The sequence below is a fragment of the Diadema antillarum genome, unplaced genomic scaffold (genome assembly GCF_040938485.1).
Source record: "Diadema antillarum isolate AM-2024a unplaced genomic scaffold, OU_Dant_1.0 scf00000165, whole genome shotgun sequence".
NCBI lineage: Eukaryota > Metazoa > Echinodermata > Echinoidea > Diadematoida > Diadematidae > Diadema > Diadema antillarum.
Window position 1 is genome coordinate 767341 of NW_027271054.1, and position 19857 is coordinate 787197.

General features: G+C 39.1%; 1 protein-coding gene across 3 annotated transcripts in view; it reads right to left on the minus strand.

The window, feature by feature from the left end:
- Positions 1-10098: 10098 nt before the first annotated feature.
- The window catches only part of LOC139722431 (myophilin-like), a 29741-nt gene continuing 19982 nt past the window's right edge, over positions 10099-19857 (minus strand). Inside the window, exons 3-5 of one of the 3 annotated variants that reach the window (XM_071633725.1) lie at positions 12615-12681; positions 10946-11083; positions 10099-10493 (exon numbers count right to left, since the gene is read on the minus strand). In XM_071633725.1, the coding sequence (XP_071489826.1) occupies positions 10299-10493; positions 10946-11083; positions 12615-12681 (400 nt within the window). In that variant the 3' untranslated portion in view covers positions 10099-10298. Of the gene's footprint in view, positions 10494-10945; positions 11084-12614; positions 12682-16016; positions 17332-18097; positions 18236-19857 lie in introns of those variants that run through there. The other 2 variants (XM_071633724.1, XM_071633723.1) reach the window with 2 other exon arrangements.

Sequence of the window (19857 nt, forward strand, 5' to 3'; positions counted from 1 at the left end):
GCATATCGTATACGGGCATTTCGATGAAAACATTTAAATACAAGGTACTGTAAATAATATGAAAATCAAACTTGATACCAGCCCTTATCGGCAACCAATACAGACTATGGAGGACTGCAGTTATAATTGTGTTCAGATATTGTTTTGGGTGATACACGCATGCCGACTGATTTGGGATCAATTCGAGTCCCTCGAGCTGAGATTCCGGAACTGCAATGAGCAAACCATCATTATGCATAACAAAGTGACTGAGAATAATGCATGCACCAGTTTCTGTTTCGTAGTTCTATACACAGAAAGTTGTTTCGTTTTCCAATCCTGTGCAGGCACACAGAGATTTACAGAATTCAATCATCTTTGGCTATAACGCCATGGTCGCTTGCAAAATGAATGCAGCTTATCTAACTTAACCTGTAGTTACTGAATAGGGGACTACTGTATATTCAATTTATACATTATTAATCGGATGATAGAACCTGTCAAAGAGTAAATTGCGGATATCATATACCATTGTCAAATTCACTTTCTATTCTATACATAGCATCAATGGAATGTTATGAACCACTTCAGCATTACCAATCATCATAATTAATTCCCTGAAACGGCTGCATTTGTATGAGCGGGAAGAGTTTGGCATCATACATAGCAAGAGTCGTGACTACAAAACTAAATACACTGTACATGTATCATACAAGGTTTTAGGACACTTTGAATCATGCCCCCCCCCCCCCCAAAAAAAAAAAAAAAAAAATTAGTGAAATGTTGTACAATGTATGCCCTACTTCCATTAACCTATGATCTTTGACCTTTGAATACATGGCCCGCATTTTTTCAACGAATAGGCATTTGGATGCAACGTAGGTATCATATAAAAGAAAAAATGTTTTAGGAAAATACCTTTAACACTTCAGAAATAATTATGGAACAAATAGCAAAATATTGACAAGTTCACTTCTTCCGTAATGACATGACAGAAAACTTTCCTCACCGAATCGTTCTGCCGTAATTCATGAGCAAGTCATGGATATATTTAGTTCGATTAAAAGTATACATTGAGTCATTGCAAAAGTATCTAATGAAGAGTATGCTTCAGAACTACATCATTGTCATTTATTCTATAACACTAATAATATAGAGCTATTGGTCCGCCATATTGCCTAACAGGTCGTTGTCCTCCTACCACGTTTGTTTAGCAAATAAGGCACAGAATCTAATTTTGCACTTGTTGCCAAAGACTCTAATCTTCTTTACCGCTATTCTCAGACATGTATGCTGGTGCTGTACGAATTAGAAACGGAAGCTTACAAATATTCACCATCTAACAAGGCAAAAGCGAAGTGATGTCTCGTCCACGTATCGACTTTGTGATTACAGAGATTTTCCAATGGCATAGGCCTAGTTCATTGACTTTTTGACTGTTGACGTAGTCGGACTTCACCAATATTAACACTTGACAGCAATCATTTTGGAGATGATCTGAGGAGTGAATATGGTGGTCATATAGCTCAAAAGTGTGGAAAGTTATTGAAAGAACACCAGAATACTATGTCGACAGTGTTTATCAGGTGAGATACAAACATAGAACAAGTTCCAGTGGGTTTCAGGAGGTTACTTTTCCAGCCAGGGCTATAGTCTAGCTGGTAAAATTGGGTCTTTGAGGGCATCTGGCGGCTACCCCCCCCCCCCCCCCCACTTCTTAAAACATCTGGCAACGGCCATGCATAATTCCTGTACGTGTAAATAACAAGTTCCAGTGGGTTTCATTAGGTTATATTTTCAGCTAGGCTAGCCTAGCTGGAAAAAGTTGGATCTTTAAGGGCGTCTGGCGGCTACCCCCCACCACTTAAAACGTCTGGCAATGGTCATGCATTTATCCTGTAAGTGTAACGAACAAGTTCCAGTGGGTTTCATTAGGTTACTTTTTCAGCTAGGCTAGCCTAGCTGGAAAAATTTGGGTCTTTAAGGGCGTCTGGCGGCTACCCCCCACCACTTAAAACGTCTGGCAATGGTCATTCATTTATCCTGTAAGTGTAAAGAACAAGTTCCAGTGGGTTTCATTAGGTTACTTTTTCAGCTAGGCTAGCCTAGCTGGAAAAATTTGGGTCTTTAAGGGCGTCTGGCGGCTACCCCCCACCACTTAAAACGTCTGGCAATGGTCATTCATTTATCCTGTAAGTGTAACGAACAAGTTCAAGTGGGTTTCATTAGGTTACTTTTCAGCTAGGCTAGCCTAGCTGGAAAAATTTGGGTCTTTAAGGGCGTCTGGCGGCTACCCCCCACCACTTAAAACGTCTGGCAATGGTCATTCATTTATCCTGTAAGTGTAACGAACAAGTTCCAGTGGTTTTCATGAGGTTACTTTTTCAGCTAGGCTAGCCTAGCTGGAGTTGGGCCTTTAAGAGCGTCTGACGGCTACCCCCCACCACTTAAAACGTCTGGCAATGGTCATTCATTTATCCTGTAAGTGTAACGAACAAGTTCCAATTGTTTTCATGGGGTTACTTTTCCAGCTAGGCTAGCCCAATTTTGAGGGGTCCTTTTTTTGGCCCTCCTGGCCACACCCACCACCGATGACCAGCCAGACGTGCATTTCCATACTTAGGGGCATATGTACTAAATTGCTATATACATAAAAATTGGTAACCTTTTCAGCTAGGCTGACCCCCGCTGGCTCCCGGACTAATAGGCCGTGTGCTGTAGCTGGTACAGGAGAGTGCTTTGGCACAGACTCTTTTACGGTCGAAAAGGGTTTGTGCCCAGCAGCGCCAAAATAGCCCAAAGCTGAGCTACTTTGAATGAATGAATGAATGAATGAATGAATGAATGAATGAACGAATGAATGAATTTGTATTTATTATCCAGTGCAATATCATAATCATTGTACATGTTTACAAGTATACAGTCACATGGAAAAAAGCAATGATAATAAGGAACCAGAAGCATGAATGCTAATCGAATCTGGCCCCTTGTAGTTTAGGGTGGGATTTCACGGAGCACGCGAACGATTTGCGAAGGACGCGAATGGCAAAATCCAGCATTCGCATTTTGGTCTGCAAAAGATCGCCAAACGAACGTGAGGGTTCGGAAGCGTCGTCAATTGTTCGGGAATGTCGTTTTTACTTCGGCGAGAATTTCAAAAAAGTTTGAAATTTTCTGCGAACCTTTTCCGCACACTTGGTCGTGATTTGCTCGTGAATTGTTCTCGAAAGTGTCTTTAAAGCCTCGTCATATGCGCAAGACCTTCGCAAGACAGGCGCGATGTTCGCAAAATGTTCGTGAAACCCCAAACAGACTTCGAAACTTTGGAGAATGTCTCGCGTATGTTACGCGAAATCTGCGAAGTTTTTCCGATCATTTTACGACGTAATCGCAAACTGTTCGCGTAACTTTTGAGACATTCTCGCGAACGTTTAGCGCACGTTTGGGGGATGTATGACCTATACGTTTTCTACAAATAAAAATCGTAGCATACACCTAAACATCAAACAATTATTAACAACTATAATAACAAAAGAAATTAAAGACTAGCAAAGAGAAAGACATGTTTGATATACAAAAAAAAAATCGCAGAATACAGTTAAAATCAATCTAAAGCATGTAGAATTTCATTTGAAGTATAGAGATTATGTGTTGGAGGAACTGCAAAAAAAAAGAAATATGCTTTACTAGTGGAGATACGTCCTAGGAAAAAAAATGTAGGCAAGCACACAATAGAAAAATGAGAGAAAAAGAAAGGAGAAATAGAGGAAATAAAAAAATTCAACTCAAGACAGCTTCCACCTCTCCTTGGGTACATTTTTTCCCATGATTATTGAAAATTTTTTGTTGTTCGCATTTCCGTCGCGTGTTCTTCGTGTACGTAACATGCTGTACTTTAGCAATGATACTCACGACATTCGCACATACGTCGTGGAAACTTCGCACAAATTGCGCAAGAATAGTTTTCGGCTTCATTGTCGGAAAACATTCGGAGAAAAACTTTTCCGAATGTTGGATTTTGTCATTCGCGTCTTTCGCAAATCGTTCGCGTGCTCCGTGAAATCCCACCCTTAGGCAGTTACGAAGTATTTTTATCATTATTTTTTTAATTGTGCAGTAATATGTTACCGCGGTTACTGTTAATAGTTCTCAGTAAGATATGCTAGTGCTATTAAAAAGGAAAATGATGAAATAAACGATTCATTACATGATGAATATAGACCTATTGATAATTGTAATATAAGTATATCATACACGATGTCTATTTGTTACAAAAACAGAAAGTATCTACATCTAAAGGATAAACACAGTATTATGTCAACAATATCTCATGAGCAGGTACTTTCTGTTAAAAATTCTACGACAGCTTCACGAAAACTTGACCTTAATGCTTTCTTCCTAATTTTGACTGGTATAGGTCATTCCAAAATGTTGTACCTTGGTAACATAAACACCTCCCCCCCTCCCACTCGTCTTAAATTTAATTTAAATTATTGTTATTATTTTTTAAAAGATTCTCATCTTCTTTTTTTGCCTTTCATAAACTCAAACTTTTACGACTTGGCTCGGTCCTGGCTCTCACCAGAGATACTCAAAGGGGGTATAAGATGCTCGGACACTAGTCTGAAAAAAAAAAATGAATTTGAAATGTGAAGTCCCACAGGGCTTAATATTAGGCCCCTTTTGTTTATTCTATACATCAACGATATTGTTCGTTCTTCTCCAAAATTGACTTTCATTCTCTTTGCGGATGACACAAATATATTATATTCACATAAAGATATCGATGTACCTGCTGGAACAATGAATTCTGAGTTAGCGAAAGTTCAGTTATGGTTTGAATGTAACAAGTTATCATTGAATATAGCCAAAACTAATTGTATTATTTTCAAAATTTTAATACTCCAACTGTAAATCTCAATATTATGATTAATGGTATATCTCTTGCTAGGAAATTTTCAGTTAATCTTTTGGGCGTAATTATTAACGCCAATATGAAATGGCATGATCACGTTGATAATGTATTAAGTTTGATATCTAAAAATATAGTTATATTATAGATTGAAAGATCTGTTATCTGCAAAGTCTCTTTTTGTGTTATATAATGCTTTTATTCTTCCGCATCTGAATTCTTCCAACATTGGGGGAACTGCTGCAAAACCAAGATCGAAGCACTCGTTTTATTACAAAAGAAAGCAATTAGAATATGCTCCCATTCAAACTATTTTGACCATACCACTCCAATTTTCAAAGACAAGAAAGCACTCAAAGTTGAGGATATCCATACATTCCAAACATCCATTTTTATGTTTAAGCATGTCACACAACTACTTCCATCTTCATTTGAATCATTCTTTGCCAACAATACTGATATCCATTCTTACCCCACACGCCGCTCATCCGACTTTCATCTCAATAATCCTAGATCTTTGTTAGCGCATAAATCAATTAGACATCATGGTCCTGACGTATGGAACTCATTACCAGTCACACTTAAATCACGAACAGCACTCTATTCCTGCCAAGCAACCATCAAAAAATATTTATTGTCTGGATATACCAACTGAATTGAAACTGTGTCTCACATCGGAATTTGTTTCAAGTGTCTCATTTGCATTATGGTTTTAATGCACCTAATTTCTGAATCCTTTTTATTCGCAGTTGTCCATTATTTTGAGGCCCATGCACTTCCGCACTCAGCACGATGCACCTTGCACAATATCAGACTTAACACTCCTACTCTTTTTCAATTTTCTTTTCCACTACAACTTCCCCAGGCAACTATCATTTCAAGCACACGCTTAACACATACGATATGTGGTCTGATGCATTTTTCACCTTGTAAACAATCCCTATTAAATGGCATCGTTTATCATCATCGCTGATAATTAACTTGTACGTTAGGTATGTACTGTGTTTTCCTTTGTTCGCAATGCTAAAAATTTTATTGATGATGTTATTTTGTATTGAAAATGTTAAAAAGAAAAACATTCATGATGTTACTTTGAATCGAAGTGATGAAAAATGCAGAAATAAAACCAAACAAACAAACAAAAGGGTTTGTACTCAGATTTGAGACTTGGTCGAGATTGGTCCTGTCCGCTCCAGAACCCGTTGAACCAGGAGTCGTAGTATAAGAGCGTAGCATGTATCGTTGTGTCTTTTAAGTGTCGCGGTGTAAAGACCGAACTCTCTGAGAAATAAAGTGCTGCTTCAACCTGAACTGAATCCTTGTCCGTGATTTTCCTTCGCCACGCTACCCGAGAACGACTGCATGAGAATGTTGACGATTGAATGTTGATGACACTGTATTGCAGGTCACTATACTAATCACCCATATAATGACGTATATTTAGCATAAAAATATATCAAGGTTTATCACAATATCTTTATGTATGAATAAATACCAATGACACGTTTGTATCACTGCATTAGAGTTGCAAAATATCTATTCGGTAAATGTTTCAGTACAGACAGGGAGGTGCCTAGAAAACAAATAACAGCCTATAGAAAAAAAAAAAGTACCACACTCCTCTGACTCGCTGTCATCCCTCTCTCCCTCCCTTTTTATCTCTGTCCCTCTCACACGCACGCACACGCACACACACACACACACACACACACACACACACACACACATTGTTTTTGTTTGTTGTTTGATTGCCCGTCGACTTTATATAGAAGTATATATTTGTATGCGAATCTATTTAGGCTTCTACCAATAAAGGTACAAGAGTTCTGGGGGAAAAATTGCAATGAAAAATCCAATTAATCTAATCTAATTTGCTTCATCAATGTCCCATCAATATTTACTCCTGAAGTTGCAACTTTAGAACTTATTTCTACTGAAATTTATTTTGACGACTGCCATAACATGTACAAGTATATCTGCTTATCGTGGTTTAAGCGTTTAAATCACTATTTTTGTTGGTAATAGCAAAATTTTACTGCGACACGCATACAATGAAAAAAATGTCATCGTCTTTCAATTTGTTGTTATTATTATTCTAGTCAATCAGAGTGTGATAAATTTCCTGTAAAAATTGACAAATCTGACTGAAGTCGTTTGGACAGTAGCCAAAGTTTCATTACAACTTCACGCAGTGAGTGAGAATCCATCTCGAAAAATTAAGAATTATGAAATCGAATTAAGACTGGACATGTCTTTTTCCTCATCAATTCCCAGTGAAACGAAATGGAAAATATCAGGACTATTGAGGCTACAATTCTGTTTATCTATTATACATATCAGACACGAAACATATTAGAATACTTCGGCTGTTGTACTGGTTTTATGAGTGGGTTTTTTTTAAGTGTGTTTTGGTCACATTTGTCACACATATCTATTGGAAATTATGTACAGAAGAAAGATCATATATGCAGATACATATAAAAGCGTGCAATGATACTTGCAAACACACAGAACCACAACATAGATACACACGCTCTCACACACACACACACACACACACACACACACACACACACACACATGCAACGAATAGTTCATACGAGTGAAAACAGAGCTCCACGTCGTTTGATTCGTCACACACACTTTTCACTGAATATCTGTAAATCTATTCATATTCATCTTGCTTGCCTCATCCTCTTAATAGAATTGAACTTTAGTTTAACTATCTAAGCCCACCATTACTACCTGCAATTATGCATTCATGTAGTTACTCATATAACCTCATCTAAATGCGCAGAATTGTACCTTGTTTTCACAAAGATGGCATTCGGGAATATTGTAATAATGAAAATGTACTGCATGATATTGTAAGCTGCAAGTGTTTCAGAAAAGTGGTATCTGTTAGAAACGTGTTTTCTTGACATGTCATATAATGATGTTCAGAGGCACGACAGTTCAGTTGCTGAAAGTAAGATGTAAAGACGTTTTTTTGTTCGGACAAATGTTTTACGCATAGGCCTATGATATTGAATAATATATATTCCAGTGGGAGATATGCCAGTCGATAGTTATTCCAGTGGGAGAGGAAAAAAGTATGCGCAATGTGATACACTCAAATGTAACAACCCATCCTTTCTTATTAGCAGTACATTCAACAACGATTTCAAACTAAGACGATGTGATTTTGTTATCACCAAACAAATCTTCCATTGGCACAACATTTCACGATTTACTTTAAAATTAATTGAATAAATATCATAAATTTTATCAATTGTATCGTTTGATTGTAAAGTTGGAAACCGTCTTAAATTGTCCACAGCAGGCGCCTAGACTGCGGACCCTGTATGTGGTTTGCAGCTTATGTTGGAAGTGTCAAAAATAATATATAAATATTTAAATCGTCACGAATTTGACGAGTGATTCGGGAAATAGAAATCAAAATCTCGTTCCTCTTTCTCATTGCCTGCTTCTTGAATTCTAAATTAGTTCTATGATGACATGAATCTCTGCCCATATAAATGTTGGTCCAAGACCATGAGGTACTGACGAAGTGTGGGAGCGAGGGATGATTTTAAAAGTATTTTCCAAATAGTAATGGAATTTACCACAGTACTCGAGAACGACAAAACACACGTGTAGTAAGGTTTGTGAGTGAGCACAATACTCTCTAAAAAAAATCGAGTGAAAATTTTCACTCTAAAAAGAGTGAATACAAAAAAGAGTGAATTTCGAGTGAAATTGGAGTGAATTTTGAGTGAAAATGCTCATTTTCACTCATTTTGGAGTGACGTCAGGGATCACTCCAAAATCTTCGAGTGATCTCTGACGTCACTCCAAAATGAGTGAAAATGAGCATTTTCACTCAAAATTCACTCCAATTTCACTCGAAATTCACTCTTTTTTGTATTCACTCTTTTTAGAGTGAAAATTTTCACTCGATTTTTTTTAGAGAGTACCACGCAAGATGTTCCTCTTTCCTATCAAAACGCCCCACCCATCATTCATCTCAAACTCCATCTCAACAGCCAAAGGTTAGGTAGACCAGAAGAAAACGATGACCTCAGAAGTGGCATAGAGGAGTGTGACGTTTATTCATGGTAAATGGTATGGTAATAAACGAACATTCATTTACAGAATCATTCCCCTTTCTGGGCCCTGTTTCATAAAGCTGTTCGTAAAGTTACGAACGACTGGAGAACGACTGGTGATCAGTTCTGATGTGCTATACTTATCAGAATTTCCATAATTCAGCACAAGAACTGATCATCAGTCATTCTTAAGTCGTTCGTAACTTTACGAACAGCTTTATGAAACACTCCCTGGTGTACTTTCACTACGCATGCTCCCTCCCATCTCTCGCTATTATTACACTGAGCTGATAGAACAACAGCAAAAAGCCACAGAATGTTCAAATTCGATATATTTGTGCAAATATCAGTCAGATATTACCAGTGTCATCAGTACCGTGCTGTATATAAAGTTCAACCCGATTTGTTACATTCTTAGATTTATTCTGGGGTGGTAGTGGAAAATCGAATCATTTGGAATACAACAAGTTTACTGAAGAGTGAAATGACTGAACTCATGAATCGTACCAATAAGTAAAGTTTGAAGATGGAGATTCAAAGTAAACTACGAATACGGCCTATCTCTTTTTCGTTACGACCTTGCCGATGGATTTTTTTTTTCATGGCGTTGAGAACTTAAAACTAGCGAAAATACTTCACACTTTTGCCTCAGGAAACAATATTGTAAATCGTCATACGTTACCATGGTTACTATCACGAAATAGCAGCAGTATAGTATAGGTACTTGAAATTATGTAAGCAAAAGAGAAACAATCCTGTCCCAAAAACTTAGAATATCAACAACTTGGATAAAGCGAACTACCTTGGAATACCTCAACGGGGAGCCAAAAAGTATGTAGAAATAAAATAACAAATTATATTTGCCCCAAGATAAAACCGGAAGTACATTTCGCTCCTGTCTTAGATGAACGTTGCTCCTTTTTCCTTTTTACAACCATGCACTTATAGGTAAAAATAATGATTAAATACAACGCGATAACTGTGTGTTTTTCCTGTCATGTCTACGCCGATGGCAACAGGGGGAGTCCTTCGTTTCTTTTGCTCCATGGCCGTCAAGACGTTGATGGTAAGAAATATTTAAGTAACAAGCAAAAATTTTCATCGAATCAGAAAAAAAATTGTCGGAAGTAATGATATCTGCGAACTATCATGTGAAAATTATCTTAAGCAGAAGAAAATTTGGATGATAAGTCATTTTGTTTTCCCCCGCTACCCTGGCTGTGTCCCAGCACTCCTTCCCTGTCAACCACCGAGGTCGCAGACGATGATCAGCGTGTCGTTCCGCCCGTCGTCGTCGTCGTCCTGCTCGACGTCGCCATCTATTTGAATTCCTGGTGGACCTGGCGGGGTCTGCCGAAGTCGCCGCCGGCCTGTGAGGCGCCCTTGTTGGAACCCATCTGGAGACCGATCATGTGTTTGCCGGCATCGAGCTGGTCTTGGGTGAACTCTCGGACGTTCCCTTCCGACTGTTTGGGTCCGAGCATGGGGCCGTTGTAGTCGGGCTGTGATTGGGCCTGATGGTAGACACGTAGTTCGCACGTAGTTCAGGGCGATGTTGAAGGAAGAAAGGGGTGGGGGAGAAATGGGGAGGCAAAAAATGCAAGCAATTACTCATAAAGCTTTTTTACAGCAACGTGCTCCTCGTGATACAGGCGCTGACAGCATAGAACATCGGTAGTGGAGTGTACAGCTCGCAGGAGTCATTTTCATAGCAAAACAAAAACAAAAACAAATACGATATAAAACAAAACAAGCAAACAACTGGTAAAAATCTATCGCGTTATGGATGTTGAAACACGGTTGACAAAATAAATCTACCACATATTTAGCACTTGTATTGAGGACTTCATTGCAAAATCAATGTAGATTAAAACAGATAGGTAAAGTAATAGACATGGATTCTTCAAAATGTCTTCGCTCATGGCATTATTTCGTAATGTGTAAAAAGATGACGTCGTGTACTCACATAACGGGCAAGGGCAATGATACACTGGGTGAACTGCGGCAGGTTCTTGGTCTCGAAAAGGTCGTTGACTTGGAACACCTCCTGGTCCTTGAGCCCGAATGTCTTGCATCCTTGGATGAAGGACTCGAGGTTCGCCCTCTGACCCCGGTCACGTGAACGTGAGAAAAAAAAAAGATAGAGAGAGAGAAAGAGAGAGAGAGAGAGAGATCGAAAAAAAAAAGAGAGAAGAGAATAGGAGGAGGAGGAGGAGAATAACAAGATTGCACGAATGAGCTTTACAACATGATGGTATGACAATCAGAGAATAACATTTAGCAACAAGAGAGTACTCTAGAAGGGTCCCCGAGTCATACAGCCCACGAGTTATACATTCCACGAGTCATACAGCACACGAGTTATACAGCCCACGAGTCATACAGCCCACGAGTTATACAGCCCACGAGCTATGCAGCGCATGAGTCATACAGCCCAAGGGTCATATAGCCCACGAGTCATACAACACATGAGTTATACAGCCCACGAGTCATGCAGCCCATGAGTTCGACACTAAGCAACAAGGCCCACGGGACCGACACATTAAGCCCCGTGTTGCAATGTCGAACTCGTAAGCTGTTTTACCTAGTGTCGAACTCATGGGCTGTACGACTCGTGGGCTGTATAACTCATGGATTTTTTTTTCCATGTCTAACTCATGGGCTGCATGACTCGTGGGTGTCGGTCTCGTGGGATGACCCCCTCGAGAAAGCCGTGTTTGTTATTACCTGATCGACAAACGGTCATATCAGAGCAGTTCGTTGCGATACACTGTATCTACTTCCGCCTCTGGAAATTCTAGTACTGAAGCGCACATATTCATTGTGAGGTAAATATAATTCTGTGGAAACATGTTATACCTTTTAGTTGACATATTCTTATTTCCTTCGCGCACAAAAACTAACCTGATTATTCTATCTGTTAGAAGTCTTTTTCTATCGATGACTTATACTGACTGCCCGCGACAACTATTCATGATCTAATGCTAAACAGGGATATATCGGTCTCAGTATCGTCGGCTGAGACCAGAATGGCTTTATCACAATTTTCGGGGGTATTGAGTTATTGGTATCATATTGTAGACCTCGATGTAATCTACATTATGGTGTCAATTTTGAATTATTTCCGTTTTCAGTAAAATTTTAAACATTAAAACCACAAGGGGGTTCTTTACCATATATTTGGAACAATGCTTATAAGTTTATCCACTTTTGATTAAATGAAATTTTTGTTTCATGAAAATTGTTTGTTTCGGGTTTTTTTTCTCAAATCTTAGAACGCGATAGCGCCCTTCTGGTTCTCAGCTGACGATTATGTCCTATGATTAGATTACGTGTGACGTTGTTGGTGTGAGTATACTAATAAAGCACAACAGTAGAGGACTCTTTGAGAAGCAAAGAGAGAGAGAGAGAGAGAGAGAGAGAGAGAGAGAGATAGAAAATTTTCAAATAATGATGGACAGATCAACATAGAAATATACGCAGAAAGACAGTGTGGAAAGGGAGAAAGGGGTGAAAGAGAAGTGCAACATGGTATTGTGATTCAAGTCGTTATTACAATTTTAACAGTAATGACAATGAAAATACTGTTCAAAAGTGAAGGTGTACAGAAAAAAAGTTCAGTCTCCTCCTAATACCTGTTTGAATACTGCGGATGATGTCTCAATCTTCCTTACTGCTCCTTCGCAGAATTTGTTGACGAGTCTGAAGTGGAATAAATAGAGTCAAAACAAAAACGTTTCAAGGATATGGTCCAAATCAGAGTTTGATTAGTTGGACTGCATTTTAACTACTAAATTACTATATATTCCGTCCGATTCCGATGTTCCAGTGAGCAAAGGATGTACTGACCAGTGTATATCGAAGACGTCACAGTGGATATAAGAGACGCCATAATAAAAGGAGATTTTCGTCTTCTTATGGTCACGTTGAAATTTTTGCCTACCTATGACTACATAATGATTATTATGACGATCATGGATGAGGTGAATAATAATCAAAACGACCAGGAAGCATCGCCAGGCATGGCAGGAAGTACTTATTTTTGCGATTGGAAATCTGACAGGTGGACTTGACACGTTTCCTTTTTTTTTCTTCTTTCTCCCGATCACTCCGGTCCTTCGGGACACGTCCCAAAGGAACCTTGTCCTTACAAAGCCATGATGCACAAGCATAATTGTTTTCGGACACTAACCACTAGATATCCTGTACCCTTACAGTTTTATGGCAACCAGCCTTCTAACGGAAAGTCGCCAGTAGAAGCCAATTGTAAATGCGATTGTAAATCGGCGAATGCTCGGTCATCAGCAAACGAATCAAGCACACCTTTTTCATTTTCGAAGAACAATTTTTATCTCACTTCTTCTGAAATGGGTGACGGCAAACATGGATGCATGAATGACCGTATTTCGTATTTGTGAAGAGTGACAGAATTGGATGTAATGAAATGACAGCTGTTTAGATCACGATTCGGTGAAAGGTATGAATGTGCGATATACAGCACTTCGTTTGACTGTTGCATGTGTCTTTCTCTTAAACAAATTGCAAACAGAAAATGATTTTTATGTATACTAACATGCAGCTTAGGAAGGCTTCATAAATGAATAAAACGTTGACTTTTCAAACGCCACGACAATCTCTTTACCTTCTGGTATTTCCACCTCAAACATTTCTCCAAAAGAATCAAATTGCAAGTTGAATAGAACCTGATAAAATAATCATGCAAACCCCGTTTTGAGAATAAAGAAAATGAAGTGGACTTACAGCTGCTGAGATAATTCTGATTCTATATATCGAGAAAAATAACTAAAGAGAAACAGACCACGAAGGGCAACCGATGAAAGAGATGAAAAAGAAGAGGGCAGTCACAACGATGGACATCTGGGTCATGCTTCGCAGAGACGATGTAGATGAAGAAGTGAAAGGGGCGTGGCTTGATCCGTATAGGCGTGGTCCGCGGCGGACGTCTCGTTGTCCTGTTTATAAGACGGGGCCCAGGGGAGGGACTTCGAACGGCGTGCCGTCACGGGGGCGTGTCGGATGAGTGGTAGTATGAATACTTTTCCCATAACATGAGATGAATGACGTGTACGCTGAACCTGCGTGACCTTACCAACATTCATGCCATCCATGTATTCATATGAAACGCCAAGTTCCCGTGAGAAATACTGCAAAAATGTCTTTCATAACAGCAATAACTATTACTCAGATCTCGTGAATGGTCTTTGTGTTTAATGCGATAGATGAATGACTTTGCTCATGTTAAAATGACTTGAGATAGGCCTATACAACAAACGTCAGCCATTCATTTTGAATCTCCCGGAGAGTTTAAATGTGTGACATGATTTCAATGGTAATGTGATGTATGTTTGAAGATGGGTGACATTACTGACAGGCAGCAATTTCCTTGACGAACGGATATCCCTACTCCCCTCCTCTCTCTTTCTCTATCTTTCTTTCTCTCTCTCTCTCCCTCTGTCTGTACCTTGTGAGGAGTCACATAAAAGTGAATCTACGGCAAATATGCTATACAGTGCGCTCCCGTTATAACGATCACGGTTATAACGAAATTCTGGTTTCAACGAACTAAAAATGCAGGCCACATCATATAATCCGTGCTTTGTTTTTTAGTGTTTTTGTTTGGTTATAACGAAATTTCGATATAATGAAAGAAAACTGTCGGTCCCGAGGACTTCGTTACAACGGGGGTCCACTGTAATTTGTGATAAAGTAAAAAGAACATACTTGCATGACTGGAAAATTGATCGCATGATGAGACATGACTGTGCTTATGACCGGTGACTAATGAAAATCTTTAAAAAAAAAAAGATGTCAGAATTGCCATTGGTGTTTTTTTTTTTTTTTCTAACAGACAAATCAGAGTGTTACAGGCAATGTAATAACATGCAAATGATGTTCACCAGTCTTACGATTCTTTGATATTGCTGCTAGTGCAATCACACGCCATGCCCGTGATTCATTTTATGATAAGAACAGCAACAGCTTCAAAACAATAAATTCACTGAGACCTAAGATACAACAATGATACAAGAGAATCTTTCAGAGCGGGCTGAATTCATTGTGGTGGACACAGATGATCAAGTCAGCATCATGGACAGCGTAGAGGGCGGGCGCATGAAAAGGACGTGTCTTTCCCATCTCCGTCGCGCAATTTGCGAAAGGTGTTATAGCTTGCGAGTGTGTTCTGCCTATTTCCTTTGTGATAATACACAACTTCTTCTCTCTCAGTACCATTCTCATTTCCACACGATATATACATGTTGTAACTTTCGCAGGGTTGCTGCCAAAGTACCAATGTCAAAACTACGTGCTGCCATGAATGTAACCAATACACGTGTATTTCAATAGGTGAATGTGAGAGTGTGTGTGTGTATCTGTGAGTGTGACAGGTACTGCAGGAGAAAACGATGTGATTTCAGTAAGACATTAAACGAGATGGCTCAATTTTGAAGACATGAGATTATCATACATCGATTGTATTAAGTATATCAAACTCTACTGACTGAGTCGTAAACTTAAGATTCTTGAGAAGAAGCAATCAACCATGCAAATGTTTTGAAAAGCTATCAAGGCATTTATGAACATACATGTACATTGTATTACACATGTCCGTTTCCGAACACCATTTATTTTGGGAAAAGTGTGTATTGTGATAAGCTAATCATTCGTTTGTATTTACTTATTTGAAGCATTTCAAGATCAGTTTCAAGCACATTATTTTTTTTTATATTCCAGTAGCTTCTTTTTACACAATATCAGAGATATTGATTGCTGTATAGGAATAATGTATCTCCAGTATACCGCATATTTGTAAAACCTGTAGTACGTCGAGAATTTCACCCGGCAAGTTTGTAAGAAAAGTAAAAAGTGTAATTCTGAGTTTCCCCTATAAAGCTAATTGCAGGCACGCGTGTGTGTTTGGGCGTGTGGTATGTTTATCATTATTTCCTTTGTTTGACAGTTTGACACGAAATACGTCACAAAGAAGGGCATACACTGCTTGATTTTGAGCTAAACACTTTATTCGCTTCTGCGCTATACTGCTAGAAACTCACATAAAACTCGACATAGCCCGATAGCACAAGGGAAGATTAAAAAGTAGTACTTTCTGGATCGGAAGACCACGTCAAATGGGGGGTAGAGATCATTCTAGAGTGAAAACGGATAGTCGACACAATCCTTTCTCTGTTTTTTTTTTTCTTCTTCTTCTTCTTCAGAACGTGCCCAGCAGGAAAGGAAAGAAAAATACCTTTACAAATATACATGCAAGTATATAAAATTATGAACAATGGAAATATTGCAAATTATAATTGTACATAATTTTTTCTACCTCATAGCTTCCCTACATTCCTTTAACGGCAGTGTCAACCAAGCCTAGCTACAGACGCAACAAAAAAGAATACACCATTCATGTGCGTATTCAGTCCCCCTTTTTTCAGAGTGGTGAATGTGCAACGAATGCAAATTGATTGTAATAGCATAAAGCGCATTTTATGATACATTATGTTCAGCATAATGGATTAAAATTTATACTCTCTGAATATTATGTTTACTTGCTTTATCGCTGTATCACTGCCCCTTAAATCCCGCAAAGATCACAATAAGTTGCAGAGAAATGTAATATGCACATAAACATCCGAATCTAACGCAGTACAATATCAAAACATAGAATTTTTGAACGAAAGAGCTACACTACGGTGATTGAGATAAACATTGTTCAACCGATACTACACCTGCTTACAGACGTCTAAATTAACTCGTAAAAGTAGGTGGAAAATTTTTTTATCCATATATTACAATTCTTAGCATGTCTTCAAAACCATTGAACGATAATCATTTCAAACCATCAGATATTGAGAAGCGTTTAAAGTATAACTGTATGTAACAATGTAAGCAGAATGCCTTTTTATAGCTTTGACTGTTTTACAAACGATATGAGCGTATGATATCGAAGGCAATGAAATGATGGTAAATATAAACTTCTGAAAGGATAGTATATCAGGCTATTGGTGAAATTCGTTCCCCCTCATTGGTTTTTCGTTCTTCTTCCTCTTTTTCTTCCCCTATCTCTCCTTTATACATTCTTGCGATTACAGACGATGACGGACGAGTCGAGGTGTGCGTCGTCGACGTCGTCGTCTATTTGAATTCCTGGTGGACCTGGCGGGGTCTGCCGAAGTCGCCGCCGGCCTGTGAGGCGCCCTTGTTGGAACCCATCTGGAGACCGATCATGTGTTTGCCGGCGTCGAGCTGGTCTTGGGTGAACTCTCGGACATTCTCTTCCGACTGTTTGGGTCCGAGCATGGGGCCGTTGTAGCCGGGCTGTGATTGGGCCTGTCATGAACACACACATACATACCATAGGATGACGCAATCTTGGACAAATTTTTCTCGAAATAATCAAAGACATCTCTAAGAAATCTGTAAAGTAACTAAATATTCTTTCAAAGAAATTTCTGCCTCAACTTTGGGGAATTCAGGGGAGATCATGGAAAGATCGGAAAAAGAAAGAAACATTAGAGAAAATACTGAAATACTGCAACGAAGAACGATGTGAAATCGATTGGACATTGCGCCCTGCACGGGAGGTTGTCAAAGATCCTACGAGAGATTGGCGGGATTTTTTAAGGTCCTCCAATGACCGCTCAAGATGTACCCTGAGCATTTTCCCCAGAAACATTTTTTTTTTTTTTTTTTTGGCGGGGGGGGGGGGGGGGGAGTCTCGGAGACTGCTAGGAGATCTCTTTAATTTTCGGTTGTTCAATGATTACGTACTGGTTTTCGTCCCGTGGGAAGGGACCTTAAGCAATTAGCATCTTTGCCTTCACTCATTAACAACACAGGTCTCTATATCTGGGACCATCGACATAATCTTTGGAGAGTTTCCGTGATTATTAGAAGTGCAAAATCCTTTTGTATCAGTGTTGCTGAAAAAAAAATCGAGACAGCGACGTGACTTCTTAAGGTCCAGAAGGGTTTATTTGTCCTTATTTGTGCCTCATTCTTTCGTGTGCAGACATAAACTCGGCACAAATTGTTCGTTTATTGCATTAAAGTGTAATGTGTAACGTGTAATGTGTGAAGTGTAGTGTGTACTCACATAGCGGGCAAGGGCGATGATACACTGGGTGAACTGTGGCAGGTTCTTGCCTTCGAAGAGGTCGTTGACTTGGAATACTTCCTGGTCCTTGAGGCCGAAGATCTTACACCCGTTGATGAAAGCTTCTAAGTTTGCTCTCTGTTATTTATTGAGAAGAGGTGGAGTCAGGTTGAGAAGACAGAAATTGGATAGATAAGAAAACCTTGAGTACATAAGCAAGAAGTTGTCAAACATATTGTGCTGTAAAATATGCGATAAATATAATCACTAGTTGAAAAATCGTTTTTCTGTATCCTATCCAACATTGGCAACATGGAGCCCATAAGAACTCATTTATGTATTGGCTCTTATTTTCTATATATTTAGTTACTTATATTTATTTTCTTTCTTTTTTGTTTTGGATTTGACTCACCATGTCATTGTGCCATACTGAGGAAAAAGCTCTTAGCAGAATCATTCATCCTACATAGAAATATTTCTGTCGGGAAGCCGCTCAAAATAGCAAAAGGATAAATACACTTTATGTTGCCGAACGAGCTCAGAACAGAAAATATCTGCTCGATCATTTCATTCATTGTTATCATGGCATCTGAGTATATAATAGAAATGGCGACGTCATTTCCTATGCCTAGTAGTCAATTAAATTCATCCCAGTGTAACAAATAATTTTAGATGAATCGGAGAAAACAGCTTTATGGTCTTGGTTTAAATTAAAAAATAATTCGAAAATGTTATACGAGAGTTATGAATTGAAACGGTGTTCCCTTCGTCAATTTTGATAAAATCATCTGCGGCTACAAGATTTAGAAATATTCCCAAATTCCTTTTCAGGATTTTCCCCTCGAACTCGAGAGGAAAATCACGAGATCGACCGAAAAGCCACGACCACCCACCCACGAGTTATACGGCCCACGAGTTCGACTTAAAAAAGTCCATCAGTCATACAGCTCACGAGTCAAACAGTCCATGAGCTCAATACTAGGCAAATACGACCCGTGAGTTGAGACCCTGGGTAAGCAAGGCCCACGAGTCCGACACTAAGCAAACAAGGCCTACGAGTTCGACACTGCCCAAAAAGGCCCACTAGACGGACACATCAAGCCCCGTGGTGTAACGTCGGCTCGTGGGTCTTTATTTTCTGCCTAGTGTCGAACTCGCGGGCCTTGTTTACAGGTGTATATAGGACCATTGTGCCTTTTTCTACCTAGTGTCGAGCTTATGGGCTGTATGAGTCATGGGCTGGACGACTAGTGGACTTTTTTTTTTCCAATGTCGAAGTCGTAGGCCGAATGACTCGTGGGTGTCGGTCTCGTGGGATGACCCCTAAATATTCAACGCTATTTGATCGTTTTGAGTTTTTTTTTTTAAGTTTCTGAAAGGAAAAAGAAGTTTGGACCTTATTCGTGTTCAGGTCATTTGGAAACTTGTGAACCCATAAGACTATCACCTCATTGAATATGCAAATGCCGTCGTGATCATCATCACTGTTTTGTGAAAGCAATGTAAAGTCTTGATATCTCAAACATTTCTTAAATTGGTAACATTTCATCATTCTGAAGATTCGTTAATCCGAAATGAAATAAGTTTCGTTATTCCATCCCAAAACGAAAAAAAAAAAAGATTCGTAATATCGTAGATTCGTTAGTACGCACCTTCTATTCGAGTTAATGAACCTCGGTGTAACGCATCTTCGGAATAACACCACAAATGGTCGGATTAACGAACATCTACGTAAAGGGAACTTGTGTACTTCGGAATAA